The sequence below is a fragment of the Apus apus genome, chromosome 2 (genome assembly GCF_020740795.1).
Source record: "Apus apus isolate bApuApu2 chromosome 2, bApuApu2.pri.cur, whole genome shotgun sequence".
Lineage (NCBI taxonomy): Eukaryota > Metazoa > Chordata > Aves > Apodiformes > Apodidae > Apus > Apus apus.
In genome coordinates this window covers 7,069,416-7,087,008 of record NC_067283.1, presented here as the reverse complement: position 1 = coordinate 7,087,008, position 17,593 = coordinate 7,069,416, and the positions used below count along the sequence as shown (strand labels likewise).

General features: G+C 38.7%; 1 protein-coding gene across 3 annotated transcripts in view; it reads right to left on the bottom strand.

Annotated features, from left to right (window-relative positions):
- Nucleotides 1-17,593, bottom strand: part of GALNT11 (polypeptide N-acetylgalactosaminyltransferase 11) — a 52,209-nt gene that overhangs the window by 9,234 nt on the left and 25,382 nt on the right. For all 3 annotated transcript variants that reach the window (XM_051612431.1, XM_051612432.1, XM_051612433.1), the window contains exons 5-10: nt 16,617-16,742; nt 14,029-14,278; nt 11,030-11,147; nt 9,593-9,745; nt 6,809-7,027; nt 3,411-3,515 (exon numbers count right to left, since the gene is read on the bottom strand). In XM_051612431.1, the coding sequence (XP_051468391.1) occupies nt 3,411-3,515; nt 6,809-7,027; nt 9,593-9,745; nt 11,030-11,147; nt 14,029-14,278; nt 16,617-16,742 (971 nt within the window). The remainder of the gene's footprint in view (nt 1-3,410; nt 3,516-6,808; nt 7,028-9,592; nt 9,746-11,029; nt 11,148-14,028; nt 14,279-16,616; nt 16,743-17,593) is intronic.

The following is a 17,593-nucleotide window of genomic DNA, read 5'->3' as shown; positions in this document are numbered from 1 at the left end:
AAACACTCCCACTTATTAGTCCTAGGTTGGCCCTTGTGCTTCACTCCGAAACCTTCCTTTTTATTGTTCTTTGATGCTTCTCTTCCAAGTTTTTCAGAAACTACTTCTAGTCCTGCTCCTTTCAGGCAGTGTCTAGCCCAAAGCCTGCTTCAGCAACCTTGTCCCCTAATGACCATCTGACGAACTTCTGGGTAGAATCTACACCACAGTTTCTTACTTCCACTCTTCAGACACCTCCAGTCTTTCCATTATGATCTTCCAGTGTCCGTAAATATTTTCTGTCCTCCTTCAACACTGAAGTCCTGTGGTGTGTGTTCTCAGTTTTGTTTCCAGAAAGAGGTCACACTCCTGAATTTCAGAAGTGTCCAGCAATTTTGGCAGTTCCTTCACACAACCACTCTTTAACTACAAAATTTCTCATTCGACATTAGCCTTCTCTGTCCAAAACTCAAAATCAATTTTTCTGCTTCTTTTGTTACTTCAGAACTCTCTGCACTGACCTTTGTTCTACAAGATCCTGTCTCCTCTTCTACCTGCACTATTATTTAACTACAATGTTTCCTAAATTTGTGTTCAGTCCCCAGTATTATTCCAGTCTATTTCTGTTACAGTAAATGAAACATCCCAGTTCTCACTGTAACTTAGAGAAAGACAAATTTTTCAAGTATTTTCTAGATGCATCACCTTTGTGACAACTACTTTCCTTATTGCTTTATCTTTTTACAGCAAAAAAAATGAACTGAATGTCACTGTCAAGTCCTAGAAAACAGGACAGTTTGATGTGCTTGAGTAATTTTAACTTTACCTAAAAATAATGATCATCTGAGTGGCCTTCACTTGACAGTATAACCCACAACAGTGATACAACTACATGTTATACAATACCAGTTATTCTTTTAAATCAAAAAGTGAGAATTTGAGCATTTCTTAGTAGCCATGAAGGCTAGAGAAAACAACACAAGCATAAACTGAAGGCCAAAGACACTTGCATGTGAGGCAAATCTCATGACTCCAGTGAGCCTGGTTTCCCTACACACCCACTTTTCCACGTCAGCTCCCACATGCATTATCCATATTACACAGAAGACCATTTTCCAGTCAAAAGACTACACAGCAGATTTTTTTCCAACCAAAAGAACAGCAGCCAATGACTCTCAAAGGCAGCCCAGTTTTGTTTTCCCAGCCAGACTGCACTTTGTTCCTTCAATTCACTGAGCAGCACGTATTTTTCCAGGGAGGGTGTTACCTATTCAAAGAGTGAAAACAGCCTGGAAGGAGATAAACAATGATAACTTATTCCTGTTCCTAAGGGAAAAATGAGCTGGCATCAAATGAAGTCAGCACCAAATGGCATCAAATTATTTCCACAGAAAGCACAGCTAAGCTGTGGTACTCACTGCCACAGGATGCTGGAAGCTTACATGGCAAAATACAATTAGACACTCATGAAAAAGCAAAAATTCTAGAAAAATACCATCTTTGGCTCAGAAAAAAACCCACTAAATAAAATCATAACAATTCTGATTGTAAAGCCCAGATTGAGATCTTCCACAATAATTGTCTCAACTGTGTGTATTAAGTAACACACACTTAACTTGCTGCCCATGGGCATCTGGGGGACAGGATAGCTGGGCACCTGCCTTTTACCAGATCCAGCACAGACTTATTAGGCCATAGGCATAACACAGATGGTTATAGAGCAAAAATCAGCTGGAAATGCCAATGGGTTGAGTGTTACCAGAAACAACACTTAAAAGCTTCCAGTACTCTGAAATCTTCTTGCTACTTTTATAAGCAGTAGTTTTTAATTAAGCGTCATCCTTCTCTACATTGTTCTCACGTATCTACAGCAAGATTGTTCAAGAGGGTATGAAAGAAAGCTAGCTGAATGCACTCCTGGGATTTATTAGAACAAAATCACTGCAAAAGTAGATAGCACAGCCAGTTTTTTTATGTGAAGTAATTAATTCACCACAGTAAACTAGATTCGTAAGAAAAGAGGCCAAGGATCAATGATCTGAGCATTAATTTGTCTTTCTCAACTCCAAAGGCTATGTGAAGTTTGTCTCCAGGAGGAAAAAAAAAAAATCAGAAAAATGTTTTGATAATTAAAAGCAACAGTTCCTCCTCCTCCTCCAACCGTGTCACAGTCAACTATTAGAAATATTGCAGGAAGGAGATAGGGAAGAGTAACTGTGAGGACCCACCTGTTCTTACCATGGATATCATCTACTGGAAGTCACTGTTGCTTTCTCACTCAGAGAATGAATGGCTCAGAAAGCAGTGCAACACCTCTGGCACCGAAAACGTATGTTCACTGGTGCCAATCAGCTACTATTACAATTACACAGGTAGTAAGACTTGTTGACTTTCTCGTAGCTAATGGAAGGCATCACAAGGGAAAACCCTGAATCCTATTCCATTCTAAATTAATTCACCTTTAAAATAGGGGCCTACAACTTGGTAATGCTAGGATGTATAGTTCAGTTCTAAGTGGCAACTGAAGATCACATGGGTACAGGCAACCACAGTCATCCAGACACTAGCTAACACCCATCATGTTGTCTCCCTCTGTCACAATCAACTGGTAAGACCACAGGTAGGAGGTATAAAGTCCCATTGGTTGGCAAAGCATACATGTTTTTATTTGGGACTGTCAGCTTAGTCCTGTACAACCCACCCTTGGTACAGCTACACTACATCCCATGCACCATTTATTTTGTGTCTTTGATTACTTTCCTCTTTAGGTGCAATCTAGTCTTCAGACTTGGGTCCCATGGGCTCCTAAACCATAATGTAGTTCTTAGCTAGGTATAAGTCTTTATGGCATTAGGTAAAGGTCTTTCTACCCCAGAGATTGTTCATCCAAGTCCTGAATTTCTGTTATTTCAGGCTCCCTGCAGTAATATCAAAACTTTTCTTGGTTTTTCACATCCATTCCCTATTAATCCTCACTTGTAGCCAAATAATTTTCTAAATTCCTGATAATTCCTTCTATTTAAAGATAACAACAAATCATTCATTCACCCCAAAGCAGCAGCAGAGTACTAGTTGTACAGTACACAACGAACAACAGGCCAGGAAAAGGCTCGTATGAGGAACTGGCTGAAAGAGCTTCTACAAATTCTGAATGGATTATGAACCTGTCAGGAGCCACTTAAGGATAATCTTCAGCCACATACCAAGGTTCATGCCAGAAAGATAGGAGATTATAATATCCACCACTCAGCATTAGTAAGTACAGAGCAGTAAGCTCCACAGTTTCCTCAGCCAGCCTCATGGTTTGAACGATACTCTGAAATCAACCCGTTTGTTGATGAGAAGTTATACCAAAGCATTTTGCCAGCAGGAACCACATCAGCAATTTGTGAGATGTGAATCACTGCTCAATATAATTAGGAACATCATACCTGGTTTTGATCGCTGTAGTCACATTCCCGAACCACTACCAGGCCTCCTTTCTGACTTGGGTGGCCCTGGGCGACCAGGCATTTGTTGGTTTGAAGGTGATACAACTATGAAAGGAAAATAGTTTGGTGGACAGAGTGAACAACAAACATAACATACCAAAGGGAATACATGGCAATGCTTTGGAAGCCCTAAGCCTCAGCGTGCTCAAAAAAAAAAATCCCCCAAAACCAACAAACTTGCATTAAAACCTCTCTCCCTTTTAAAATATCGTCTTGTTTTCCAGATAATTTGGAGGGGAAAAAAAACCCCAGCATTAAGTAGTTCTATTTTGCTTTCTAATTACAACAAGAATTCCCTCTTTATGGTACACATAACAAAGCTCAGCACATGATGACTGTACTCTCTCAAGTTTCTTTTCCCTCTTCACTCTTTAGAAAAGTCTCAGGACCTAGGTAGTTACTACACCTCAGGAATATCAACTGTTCTGTGAACTACACTTTACTGCACTTCAGCTTAAACCTAAGTCTCATCCCATAGCCTCTCTTCATGAAGCAGGACAGCCTCACTGAACAAGGAGATGGAATTATATAAACACAACCAGTTTCAGAGTCTTCTGTTGTTTGCAAAGAGATTTTCAAGCACAGTCAGGTAAATGAAAAGCCATAGCTACCAACAAAGTTATTTTAATGACAGATAAGGGAAGAAGGGTAAATTTTACAGACACTGAAATGCTCATTCCAGTTCAAATGCACTGCCTAGTCTGAGATGGAGTAATGTTATATCAAGGGATTAGGTTCAGGTCAGGAATCTGCCCCAGGATGCAAACTGTAAGCATAAGGCATCAAAGCAAACAAAGTTTTCAGCCTCTCCTGGTTTGGGCAATGCTGTCCACCCTAAAAGTCACCCAAGAAATTTTTCTGAAGACCTTGTGGATTAGGTTGTCCTATTCCAGAAGTCAAGAATCATGAAGATGTTGATGTATGTAACCTCACAGAGTTACTCAGTGAGGTGCCCTAACCTAACTGGTGTGCAGCAGAAGACTTGCTTATTTTTCTTCCCCCAATGTGGTGGGGATCAGGCTATTCAGGCAGTAGTCACTGCCAGCACATGAAGAACCGCACAGCAGGCAGCCAAAGGTACAAAGGAGAAAGGCAGTTGTAGCAATGGCCACAGCTCTGCCATTTCCTTCCTCACAAGGAGCCCTGCTCTCTACAAAGTGCACAGAAATGCATTTGACTGTCACTGTGTGGGTGTGTGGGACATGGCAGGGCCCAGATCTGGCATCAACATTAAAAATAATTATTTCCAATCTGGAGCCAAATGTAGAGGGAGAAAGAATGTGCTGTTCTGAGCTCAAGGCTAGGCTGATTGATAACTGCATTTTATTATGGAGACATACATAGCTGTCTTGGCATTTGTATTGATTCTACAGATTTTTAGAAACCAAAAGACACCTTCTTTTTATTACTGGAAGAATTGCTCCATCACATGATAGCAAGAATTAGAGAGTGCAAATACCAAATCATATTCTTCACTAAACAACATTTCTGGAAATAGCTGTCCCAAGGCACATCAACAGCCTCCTCAAGTGCACCATGTTTCTCCTGTTCCCTACACACATCTGAAACAAATTACAGAAAACCTTCTAAGTAACATTTCCTTACACCCCAGAGACTTCTAGGAGAGGTCTCATTCTCATCATTCCTCACTCAACAGAAGGCTTTCAAACCATACAGCTACACGAGTTTTATATGATTTCTGTCCTTGTTTTTATTGGCCGTGATGATCAGCATTTGATAACACTGTTAAGAACTGTCACAATTTGTGATCATTACAGTTCTCCCCAGCTGTCAAACCAGCACTTATCTCTGGACCAATTAGCTTTTGAGAATAAGTTGGGATTTGGAATGATTCATCCCAAATCCTAAAGAGTCTGGCACACAGTGGTGACATTGGCTGATCATTCTGTTCCTTGCAGGCATCTGGAAATAGTTTATACAATCATCAGAGCCAACGCTGACACTCATACAATGCTGGGTATAATTCTTGAACCCTAGAGAACCAAGCCAAGGAACTGCATTTTTCTGTGCCTTGTCTCCCATTTCTTAAAGGGTGCACAAGGGTTTTTCTCCAAATTAGACTATGGGAAATTATTGCTAGGAAGTTTTCCCCTTAAGAGTTGTTTTGGATCCCTCAGTAGCCTCCCCCACATCAGCAATTCCTTAGTTAAACTTCTGTCTGAATGACAGCAGAGAGCTATTGAATTTAATGGAGAGAGAAAAAAAAAATCTTACTAGGGGAATAACAGCATTTAGCAACATGGGCAATCAAGCCCATTGTATCAGTATTATTCAGGGAAATTACACATTTGCCCTAGTAACTTCACAGCTTGGCTGGGATACAGTTATAAAAATATTGCACAAATTGTGAATTCCCAGATAGCTGCTTCCAAGCAAAATCTAATCTTGTCAATAGGTTCTGCATGAACTTGGGTTCTCCACCCTGAATCTACTTGCAGGACCAGCAACTGCCAACAGCTGCTGCAGACTGTTCTACCCTGCAAGGAGGGCTACTTACATATTTAATGCTTCCAATTATTGAGCTACAACAGAATCTGCTAACCATAATCATTGTTATGAAACAGTTTATTTAAAGATCTCCTTCAATGAGAAAGTTGTCCCAGGTTTGAAGTTACCCATTACTTTTGGGAAGTGTAAAAAAGGACACATGAGACAAATCTGGCCCTGTACCAGATGCAACTGTATGCTGGCTTTGCTTGCACACAAGCCCATAAACATAGGTGCCAGAGCTAAAGCAGTAATTTAATAATTATTTCCTTCATGAATACACAAAAATACATCTCTTCACTTCTACTCTGAAAAAAAAAAAAGAGCAAAACTCATTTCTGTTCATTATCTAATAAGTCTAGACTAGAAAGGCCATCATCAGTCTCAGCTGCAAATGTTCATCCATGCAGAAAATTATCAATAAAAGCAGTAAGTTTGGAAAGTAATTACACTGTAACTTCTATCATAAGACAACACAGCATGAATATTTTAGGCCAAATTTCTCTCTATCCAAATCCATCTTCGGAACCAACAGCCATGGAATCGCATTCTAAAGACATCAAAACTTCCTAACTTGGAGCTTTGAGGTAAGAAAACTCATCCAATAGTATCAGGTGTGAAGATGACCTGAAATACAGATCAGAGTGAAACTGATTTGCCTTTGCGTAAAGACACCTTCTGCTCTTTTCAGGACAGCTCACCACAAAACTGGAACTCTATGCTATGGAAACAGACTATTTTTCTTGTATTTGAGCAAATCTTTCAGAAAAAAAAACAAAACTCAAAACAATTAAAAAACAGAATTCTGTATTTAAGAAAGTTAATCTTACCCTTCCACGCTGGATTATTTTTGGCCGTTTCTGTGCTCTATTAATAAAAACTGGCTGCGGAGCTTTGGCGTTGGGCCCAGATATTTGCATCTCAGGATAGATATTATCTAAATACCACTTAAATGACTTGCAGCTCAATCTTCTTCTCAATTCTACACGGTCAGTAATATTTCCATAGCTCCTCGTCCTTAGCTCGGGTCTCAAAGCAAAATACTGCTCCTGTATTTAAGACAAACAGATTAGGGGCATGGGGAGAATAATTTCAGATTATTGATTTGCAACTTCTTCCTGTTCACAGAACTCCTAAAGTTTCATTTCATTTTGCTACTGCTTTCAACCGTTAAGTTTGGAACTGGCATTAGGCAACTCCAGTGTTGAGATTGCCACAGGAGGCAAGATTTATCTTGCCTAACTCTGAACTAATCTTTCCAGACTAGTTTTTTTGATGAGGACACTTCTCAGGCATGAATTGCTGACCTTTTTTAGATGCCAGCTTGAGGAGGAAACAAATCAGCCCTACTCTCCATTGGCAGTAAAGGTATCCTAGAGTCATTAGGCCACAAACAGATGTTTATATTGTCATCATGCTCATTTGGCCAAGGCTTCTGTAAATTAGTTTTATTGTCCAAATGACTGCTTTCATTGTTGTAGGGTTCAAGTATATTTTTGAATTCCACAATTTCAAGCCTTACAACTTTACAAGTTACCAGGACAAAAAAAGAAACTTGTATCAGAATAGACCTATAAATGGGCCCATCTTGTAAAGCTCAGTGGAACCATGCGTTTATTCACATGAAGAATTTCAGCTGTCACCTGGGCTTTCTGTGAAGCCCAGGTTTTTCCATTCAGCTGCATCATCTCCAGAAAGGCTCCCCAAGACAATTTTTTTCACATTCTAATTTCTGACTATACTTGGAATTGTACCTGGTTAGGCAAGGACAGACTAAGATTCCAGCTCAATCTTATGTGCTGTTTAATACAATGGGGACAAACAGGAATCAATGAATGTACAATATGGCATGAATACTATTATTAAAACCATAAGAAAAATCTCCTTGTACAGTCCTTAATTCCATCTACATTTACAGAGCTCATACAAAAAGCACTGTATTTGCACATTAACTCATTTCCTAGGTATTATTTAGAAACTAGTTTTCAGAGCACTGAACTTTGGCATTTGTCGGATTAATCTCTAGGAGATACCTAGAATTTATTTACCATGATGTGGTTCTGACAGTTTGCAATTGCTTTCTGCTGCCTCTGACATTGAGTGCCAGTGTCATTTCAAATCAAACTGCACATCTGTCCTTATCAAGAACTGTGGGTATTTCAATGCACTCAATGTATCACTGCTATTTTAACAGCAGAGGAAGGGGAAACATTATATACACTGGATATCTGGACAACCCTGAGGAAGTTTGGAGATAGACTGGACATCACTATCACAAACTGGTCTGCTTAAAAAAACAAGCTCTGCTATCTCAATCGTCTGTTTCCCGATAAAAGTCCAAATTTTAGTACCCTACCTTTTATGCATTATTTACTTCCATTGTAAACTCTAACTTACCACTTTTACATTTTGCTTTTGATATTTCTGAACTTCTTGCTGTTTCCTTTACATTATGCAATTTTATTTATTAAATATTGATACTTGCTCTTTGCTGCAAAACAAGTTCTTTAAGTCTGTCTTTGTATTATTCATCATACAATCCCTTCAGTAAATTATACTGGCCCTAAATATTTGCATTACATTTATAAAAACAAAGTTTTTCCAGGCTTGCCTTCCATACATAAATCTGTCATACTGACAGTCTCTGGCAACTGTCAGAAAATTAGAAATGAAACAGCTGGAAAAGTTCAAGACATAAGTCTGTGATAAGAGACTGCTAGGATCAGCAGTCCTTGTTGGATAATGAAGTATTATCTGGAAATTATAACAAAGAATCAATTCCAAGCTTCAGAGAAAGCCATCATTAATCATAGAACTCTGCTCAGACACCAATAAAAGGGAAAGCGATAGATCAAATCTACCAATGCATTATGGAGATGGAGAAGGAAGATTAAAATTAATGGCCCCTAATAGGTTCCTCAAACTGACAGAACATCAAGATAAAAGATGGGAATTGAAACAAATATCTACAGAATATAGAGTTAATATGTCTTGTATAGAAATTATAGGGGACACAGTAGTTGCCTACACAGCAAATCCTTTGGCCTCACAATCAAACATCACAGAGATCAAGGCTTTGCAAAAACCTGATCTACGTTGAAAACCATCAGCACCAAAATCTCAAGACATGGAAGGAATATGCTTGCCCTTGAATCCAGAAGTCAATCCTAATTGATCTTCCAGGGCAAGACAGATTAAGATTCAGGCTGCTAAGCAAAACACAAAACAATCAACCAACCAACAAAATCCCTGTCTTGCCAACATGGAAATTACCCGAAGGTATATAGAGGTAGTACATGGTTGCCAAGTAAAACTGATTTGGACACAAAGCAATGCAGAGGTTACAAGAACTCACTGGTCATCTTTTACTTCATTAAAAAGGCATAAAACTGAATCTCCTGCAGGCAGCATGAGTAACAGGGAGTAGACCAGAGCACTCAGAAGCCAAATGACCATCTTACAAAATGCAGGAATTAATATTGAAATTTACATTAATGGCGTCTTCCTTCTGTAATGAAATTTCCTAGAGATGCTAACAGACTGCAGGGGGATACAGTCCTTTGACAAACAAGGCAGTTAATATCATTATTTTGTGACCTAGAATTGATTCTTACCTTATACTCATCCATCCACACATGTGCCAGCCTCAATGAGTTATGAGCCATAGTGTCCTGTCCTCCTGGTGAGCCATAGGGACGCCTTTTACGGAAGATGTGTCCCACCCTCGAGCAGGGGATGATCAGAAGTCTACCACCACACATCCAGATCTGTCCAGACAAAAGCAGAACACACCTCATTGGCTGTAAACCGACAAGGCTCACTATGCTTTCCCCTTCTTCAAGGGATACTTACACATAATGGGTTACACATCACGCATACATTATACTTACACATCAAGTGTATCTATACACACACGTTGTTCTACATGTCATGCCATCTGAGAAGTCAAAGTCTTAAATCTTCAGGTTAGAAAATACTATTTTTTATCATATCATAACACTTTCCACATAACATGCCATGGCTTTCACAAACCATTTAGTAAATTTTCTAAAACTTTATGCTTTCATGACATATTAGAAAACACTGAGATGTATGGGCTGAATTCAACTGTAGATTAAGATATCTAAATTTATTTGTCTACATGAGAATTACATATATACACTTCCACAAAATATTATGAAGCTCAAACAATATAATCAAGGGAGCCTGGAGAGCTTTTCAACCAAGTATAAACATCTGTTTTATACAGCTGTCTGTTTCTGTTAAGTATATGTGTACTTGGAAATACTGTTCACATTCATATTCTACATGTAGGTGCCTTAATCCAGCTACATTGCACCCCAGATCTAGTTGTCACCTACATTCTAATTCCTTTTTTTTTTTTAATTTCTTCTTAAACTTCAGCTTCCAGCAAATTATCATTACTGGCCCTTTGTTGGACTAACATGTTCTCCAATCTCAGAAAAATCTTCTCACATTCGCAGTTATAATCAAGTCGGTTTAAAAACCTCTCCTGGATAAAGACTGAAGTTCTTGAAAACTCTCCCTCAAGGACACGAGACTTCCAGACCTTAAAAAACTCTGAATATATTCCAATTTTTCAAAGCCCCTTTTTATTGAAACTTTATATTACACAGTAACAACAATTTCTTCACACTTCAGACAGATACCTAATAATTCTGTTTTGTAATGAAAACATGAAAGACTATTCAGTACAGACTCCTTTAAAGCCACTCAAATTTATGAAATGCCAGATATTATTCTTGAGCTCTAATCTCAATTTCTTTAATGACCCAATTTGACAGATTTCTCTAAAGTTTGGGGGGCTGTGTGTTTGTTTGGGGTTTTTTTTATATTAACTTCACTTTTTAATCCCCTTTTCATTTTTGTCCTGATAGCATCTCATTTTCAGGCAGACTCTTGTCAAACCAGTGGATAAATCCAACTTCTGTGTGCAAATAGCTGTTCTAGTGCTAAAGAAACTGTACAAAGGGAAGAGAAGCAGCCAGACACTAAGGGTCATACTCCAATACACATAAAAGTTCAATTACCCGAAAAGATATTTCCAGATTTTCTCCTCCCCAGATGTCCATGCCACTATCATACTGTCCAAGTTCATTAAAGTACTCACGATCCATAGCAAACAGGCCTCCAGCCATAGTAGGTGACCTAAAAAGGAAAACTGAATTAAGTTAATTTTCTTTTAGAGAAAAAAAAAAAAAAAAAAACAAACCCAATTTTAGTAATTTTAGCTGAATCTGCTAGTCCCAAAGCTTACATTTAAACCTACATAATACAATTTAAATCCTGCAGACACTAGAATTCATCAGATCACACTCCTAGTTTCAAAACATTTTCAAAAGTAGATCTCTAAAGTGGTATTTGTGATCTTTCATTATTTTAATCCCTAAACAATGTACTTCCATGCATAGTAAACTTGAGGAAAAAGGGATGGGACAGGGAAAGAGGAACAAGATGGCTGTCTTTCTACAAAAAACAAAACAAGAAAAAAAAAATCTGCACAAGTTTGGAGTCCATCAAGTTTTCTACAGTGAAATTTAGAAGCTGCCTTCAACTAGACGTGTCTTTACCAGAAGCTAATTCCCCTCATTACAGATGCATACACTTGCACATAACAATGTTCTTGCTCCTCTTACAAGAGCAACTTACACAGACCAGGCTTGACTGAACTGCAAAAAGAGTAGAATCCAGAACATATATTACTTTCCCACATTAAGTCAGATCAAGAAACAATGTCCAAATTTAAATTATACAAGCCAGGAGGCTAAAATAAGTATTATTCTGTGACATAGATAGAATTTAAATACCAGGAGCAGCATTGCTTCATCATTGATGTTTATAGGTAAGGTATTTACAGTTTCTGTATTTGCATGGATCTTCTCTCTGGGGCTTCCCAGTTTTTCACCTTGCCTGTGTTACTACAATGGTGCTTTATTTTGTAAAAATCTGTATATGATCCCTGTTGTACAGTCCCTAGATTGAACTGCTACTGTATCACAAAGTTATAATATGTAGATGCCCCACAAGGGCACAGGAGTATAAAAACACTACATAAATACATAGTATGATAGCTGGAACACACTATGGACTGGGAACAGGCTTTTTCTTACCCTTGTTAATAAAAACCTCTGGTGAAACCAAGCCTAAGTCTAGTTTTCCTTGCTTATTCTCACACCATTTTCTACTACATTTTCTGTCACTCTAAAGCCAGGGTTGAAAGGTTGCTCTCAATTTTTCCATCCCTAACACCAAAATCTTTTATTCTGAAGGTCTCTATAAAAATGTAACTTTCCATTTGATGGAAAGCCATTTTCAAAGGTTAAAGAGCAATCTAGCTTCTTTTTCAAAGCAGGCAGAGACCTCCACATAGGAAAGGTCACTTTCATATGCAGAAAATGTCATCTTTGTAGATTATTAGACTCCCTTTTACTATAAAGTTCTCTACCTTTTCCATGGGAGTTTTTCCTAAAAGTGAGCTGAAGGAATGCAGAAAGTGTTGGACACAGCAAGAACTAATTCAGGCATGTTCCAGATTAACTGTGAGAATAGTTCTTAATAAAAATAAAAATTTTAATACTTTCTATGCTGGTTCACCATTAAGATTCTCCCAGTCTGTCCCTTTCCCTTCTATCTTCAGACGCTGCCACAGTGACACTTTCCAAACAAGCCAGTCAAACTAAGTAACTTTAAAAGTTTCCTGGCTTCTCAGACCAAACCTTGTGATGGGTAGACGTGGAAAGACTAACTGCAGAGCTGTCAGACTGCAGCAGAGAATCTTGTGTTGCAGCTGCTTGCATCAGCCTGAAAAGGTCGTCAATTACAGCTCAAGAGAATGAGAGATGAGACTGTTCCATTTCTGATTCACTTTGTGAATCTTAGGAAAGTGCCACATTCTCTACAAGTAGTGAGTTTATTAAAAAAATAAGTTTTGAATTCAAACCTGAATTCTGCACTGAGGTGGATGCCTGCAACTAGAAAAAGCACAATCATCTTCTTGCCACTGCTCTACCAGCGCTGGGCCTTCTCATGAAGGATTTTCACACTGGGACACCTTCGACTTTCACATCTGAACCACGTGTGTCTTTTACTAAAAAAACAGGTGTCTGCTAATATCATTTTATAACAGTTATGTGCCCAGCAGGAACCAGATATTGCCAATTCTGTACAGGTGAGACAGCCACCAATGACTGGAACATTAAGGAAGTTAACTTTCAAGTCCTAATGTAAAGTTGTACCATGACTTTTGTTTTCATAAAGTCTCTCAAGCAATTCAGACCACAAAAACAATACAGACAGGCTTCCAACAGTTAGTTTTAAGCATTTGCCACATTGTGCAAAGAGGCAAGAAGTATTTTAAAGATGGCTTTCACATCCATATGTCTTCATTTATGAAGCTTTATGACAAAATAACTGCTTGTTTGAGAAAAAATATAAATGAAATCTAAAGCAAAAAATAGAAAAAATAGAAAATTACCAAATGCTCTGATATTCTCTCCCATCAGCTAGGAAACTACCTTTGCTATTAGCACAAAACCGTATTTTCCCAATCTAGCAATTCTTTAGCATTTAACCACAGAAGTTATAAAGCCTGTATTAGTGGGATATGCAGGCTATTACTGGCACAAAGGTGGTTCTAAAAATCATCATTAAGCCAAACACATCAACAGACTGGTAACAAACACCAATGCATAGCTCAAAAGTGAAATTATTGGACAGATTTAAAACAGAATAACAAATTCCTTAAGACTTTTGTCTTTAGCAAAAGCTGCTATTGTACAAGTATTCTCTAAAAGTATGCTTTCTTGACCTAGTAAGATAGAGGCATCTAATTTGCTATTAAATGTCAGAAACTATAGTAAAATAGGTAATAGTAACTAGAATCATTTCCAAGTAAAATAAACAAGTCAGAGATTTGATAGGTTAGACATCTGCTTCTAATTCTGCACAGATACACTCCATAATGGTTAAGAAGTGCTTCATATCATCTGTATGTTACACAGAGCTTCACACCACATCAGAGGAACCTTACTTGATTGGAGCAGTGGCTCCCTCAGGTCCTTCCAGTTCTGACAAAGGAACAAGGTCCCACTTAAAGTGCAGGCCCCAGTTAAACCCTCCACGCACAACTGGGGAGGAGCTGTAGGTCAGTGTGTCAGCACTGATTATGTCAATCACAGGGCACACCACAGTCCTGCGATCTTCTTTGATGGGAGTCAGCAGAGGTTGTAACCACATCTCATTCACCTCACAGTGACTGTCCAGGAATACCAGCACTTTCCCTACAGAGGTCAAAGCACACAAAACACAAAGATCCATGGTGACATGAAACACACAAACACACATGCAAATATATTGGCAGCAGAGTATCACCAGTATCTTCACCACCCTGTGTTAACAGACAGGGAACCCCATCTGCACTTGGAGGCACTGACATATCAGAGACTCCACAGAGATTAGTTCAGCCACCAAGGCAGAAGCCAGGTCCTGGCTATTCACAATTAACTATCAATTACTCAAGAGGGCTGTTACTTGTATTTCTTTGACAGGGTTTTTTAGTCACCAGATGTTCTACCCAGATTCAGCAGAGCTGCTGTACTTCAAATGAAATGTCACCAGACCCGCTCCTGAAGAGTCAGCAGGTGCATTTGTCATGATGCAGGTACCTCCCATGCCTGAGCTAGACTACAGGTAGCTGAAAATTACTGATATTGGGCTGAATGAATTATCCCCATGGAAGGTTTTCTCCACTGATTCCAATTGCCTTGGCCTTGTTCCATATCACACTCCTGCAGCCAACCAGGTACTGCTGCAGCTAAGATCTGTGGATTTTAAACCAAGCCCTTCTGATTAATTAATCTGCATCCAGCCATGACACAGGCCACTGCACTCCTACTATTGAATATAAAGTAACATAAAGCACCTCCCCATTTCATTATCTCATGATTGTGGAGTCATACCAATTTGAAAGGAGAGTGAACACCCTAAATGGGCAAATCCACCAGTACCAGACCAGGCAACACTTCAGTCCCATCAGTTTACATGGGGATGATCTGCCACGGTCAGAGGGTACAGTTTGGTTCATGAGAGACCTTCAGGCTCAGTTGGCCTAAAGATTCATCTGAATTTAGATGAAAAAACATCAATTCTATGTAACACTAGAATAAGGTGGAAGAGATGGGAAAGAGCTTTGAAGAAAAGAACTTAGAAACATACAAATAGTCACTGACAGTATTTGACTGAGAAAAAAAAACACAAAACCAGCAGACTCCAACAGTTCAGAAAAGCAGTAAAACAAATTAAAATTGCAATAACTCAAGTGAATCCTAGCACAGCTTGGAAAGTGCAAGTACAATTTTCTCTCTGGGTTATGCCATTACAATGCTAATGAGTAAAAGCCAATTAAGAGACTATATCTGCCACTCAAAATGATTTGAAGTAGCAGCACATACTTCCTCAGACACCGAAGAATTTAACCGGGAAGCAGATTGTAGTAAAAGGCACACATTATACATAAAGCAGCAAAAATAGTTTGTCCTGATTAACACTGCAACAACATAAAAGCTTGTATGAGAAATATGACCACTAAATTGATGAAACCAGATTAGAGTTTACCTTAATAAGGAAGCAGATTGCCAATTCAAAGAGATAGTTTTCACATGAAACATGAAGAAAATATTCTGTGAACACAATACCCAGTAGAGGGAGATATTCCTGACACAACATTCTTTCAGGGAATGAATAGGGGAAATTCTACACTAAACTTTGCCAAATACTGCTTTTGTTTTATTGTTTCATTGACCCCACTCTAAATAATTAACTCATTTTATCAAAAGCAAACCTATATAAGAAAAAAAAAAAAGCAACAAAACAAAAAATTAAGGTTCAGACAAGCCTTAAAAAACTCAAATTTGGCTCCAAATGTGCCAAGTCACTGTTTGGGGGACTTAAAAAGCACTCTCCCCCTCTTACACAGCAAAATTTTTCTCAAGTTAATTAAAAACTATAAAAACAGTGACTATTACATCTACCCTGTATTTACACATAAGCAAGTGCCAAGTTGTCCTTGATACTTTCTCATTAAGGAACAGAAAAACCTCAGGTGAGGACTAATTCAGTAAAGCTATGAGGAAATACTGGAGAAAGCTTTATAAAGATCATGGTAAACTGCATGATGCAAACATTTAAAAACACAGGTCATGTTAGTTAAGGTCTCCAATAATCATTATAGAGGCATCACTGAAGACACTGGTTGACATTTGTGATGTAAGTTAATGTAACAGCCAAAGATCAATGCAAATTAACTTTTGAAATAAGTCACTAATATTCTGAAATACTTGCTAAAATGTCTCTCTCCTAAGAAAACATTATCCTAAATCTTTCTTCCCCTGCATCAGGTTGCTTAGGTTAGAACAAGGGGTCACTGTGTAAAGGCTGGGCTGGCTGTTAGATGGATGGCAGATGGTCTCTGGCAGGGCAGGATGTGCAGAGCCCCGACAGAGTGCTAAGGCAAACCCAGGTGGAGCATTGTACACCTGACAGAGCTGCACTACAGGGAGAGAAGTCACCCAACTAACAGATGGTCAAAGTATGCAAGGAAAAGTAGAAGTAAGTCTATACCTGTGGCATGAGAGGCTCCAATCATCCTTCCTCGAATCAAGCCTTCACGCTTCTCATTTCTTACCAATTTTGTGGTTTTTGGAAGCTGAGTTTTGACATATTCACCCAAGTCTTTCTTCAAGTCAGCTGAGAAAAGGAAAACACAAGTTCAACAACTGGATGGAAAGTGCAAAAGCTTTGTTTAAAGTCCCAAGATGTTCAACTCAAACATGCCAAAAACTTGATCATAAAGCTACCCCAACACAGCAGAGCTTCAAACCAAGAGTTTCTTAAGGACAGTCAGTCATCCCATATCCTACACCTGCTTTCCAATTCCTGTGGGCTTTTTTTGTTGCTTTATTCACAAGTTTTGCATTTTGCACTGCTTCACTTTTTCCTCCTGCATTGTGGAAACCCACAAATACAAAGCAGGTACTTACCCTGCATGGAAAAGGGTGATGAACCATAGGAGTAGGTCTTCCACTGAGTACTTTCCTGCTGATAAGCACTTCCTTGCATTTTCCAGAATTACTTTTTATGCCCTGCCACTATCTCAGGTTTTATATTTTGCCTTGGTTTCCTGAATGCAGACTGGGTTGGTAGCTTTTTGTTATGTTTGCAAAGCCTTTAATACAATATAACTCAAGTTAAGTGGAACTACTAGACTAGATGCTAAAAGCAATTACTGCTGCTAAAAGAAAAATAAAAGGCACTGTACAAAAAAAGAACATTTCTATTCTCAAATTCTTCTCATGCTGACTGTCATTTGCAGCAGAAGCAATAAAAGCCCATTCACACAGGCAAGTGATTTAAATTACTGTGTTCCATACACTAAAACAATGACACTTTTAAAAAGAAGCATGAAGATACCTTTCATTATGTGTACCTGCTCAGCTCATAAAACAGAAGGTACAGAGAATTACAGCTTGGTCAGGTGGTTGCTGTTCTAAAATCTGAAAGGATAAAAGACACTGCTGGCAAGCATGTGCTTTTGAAGG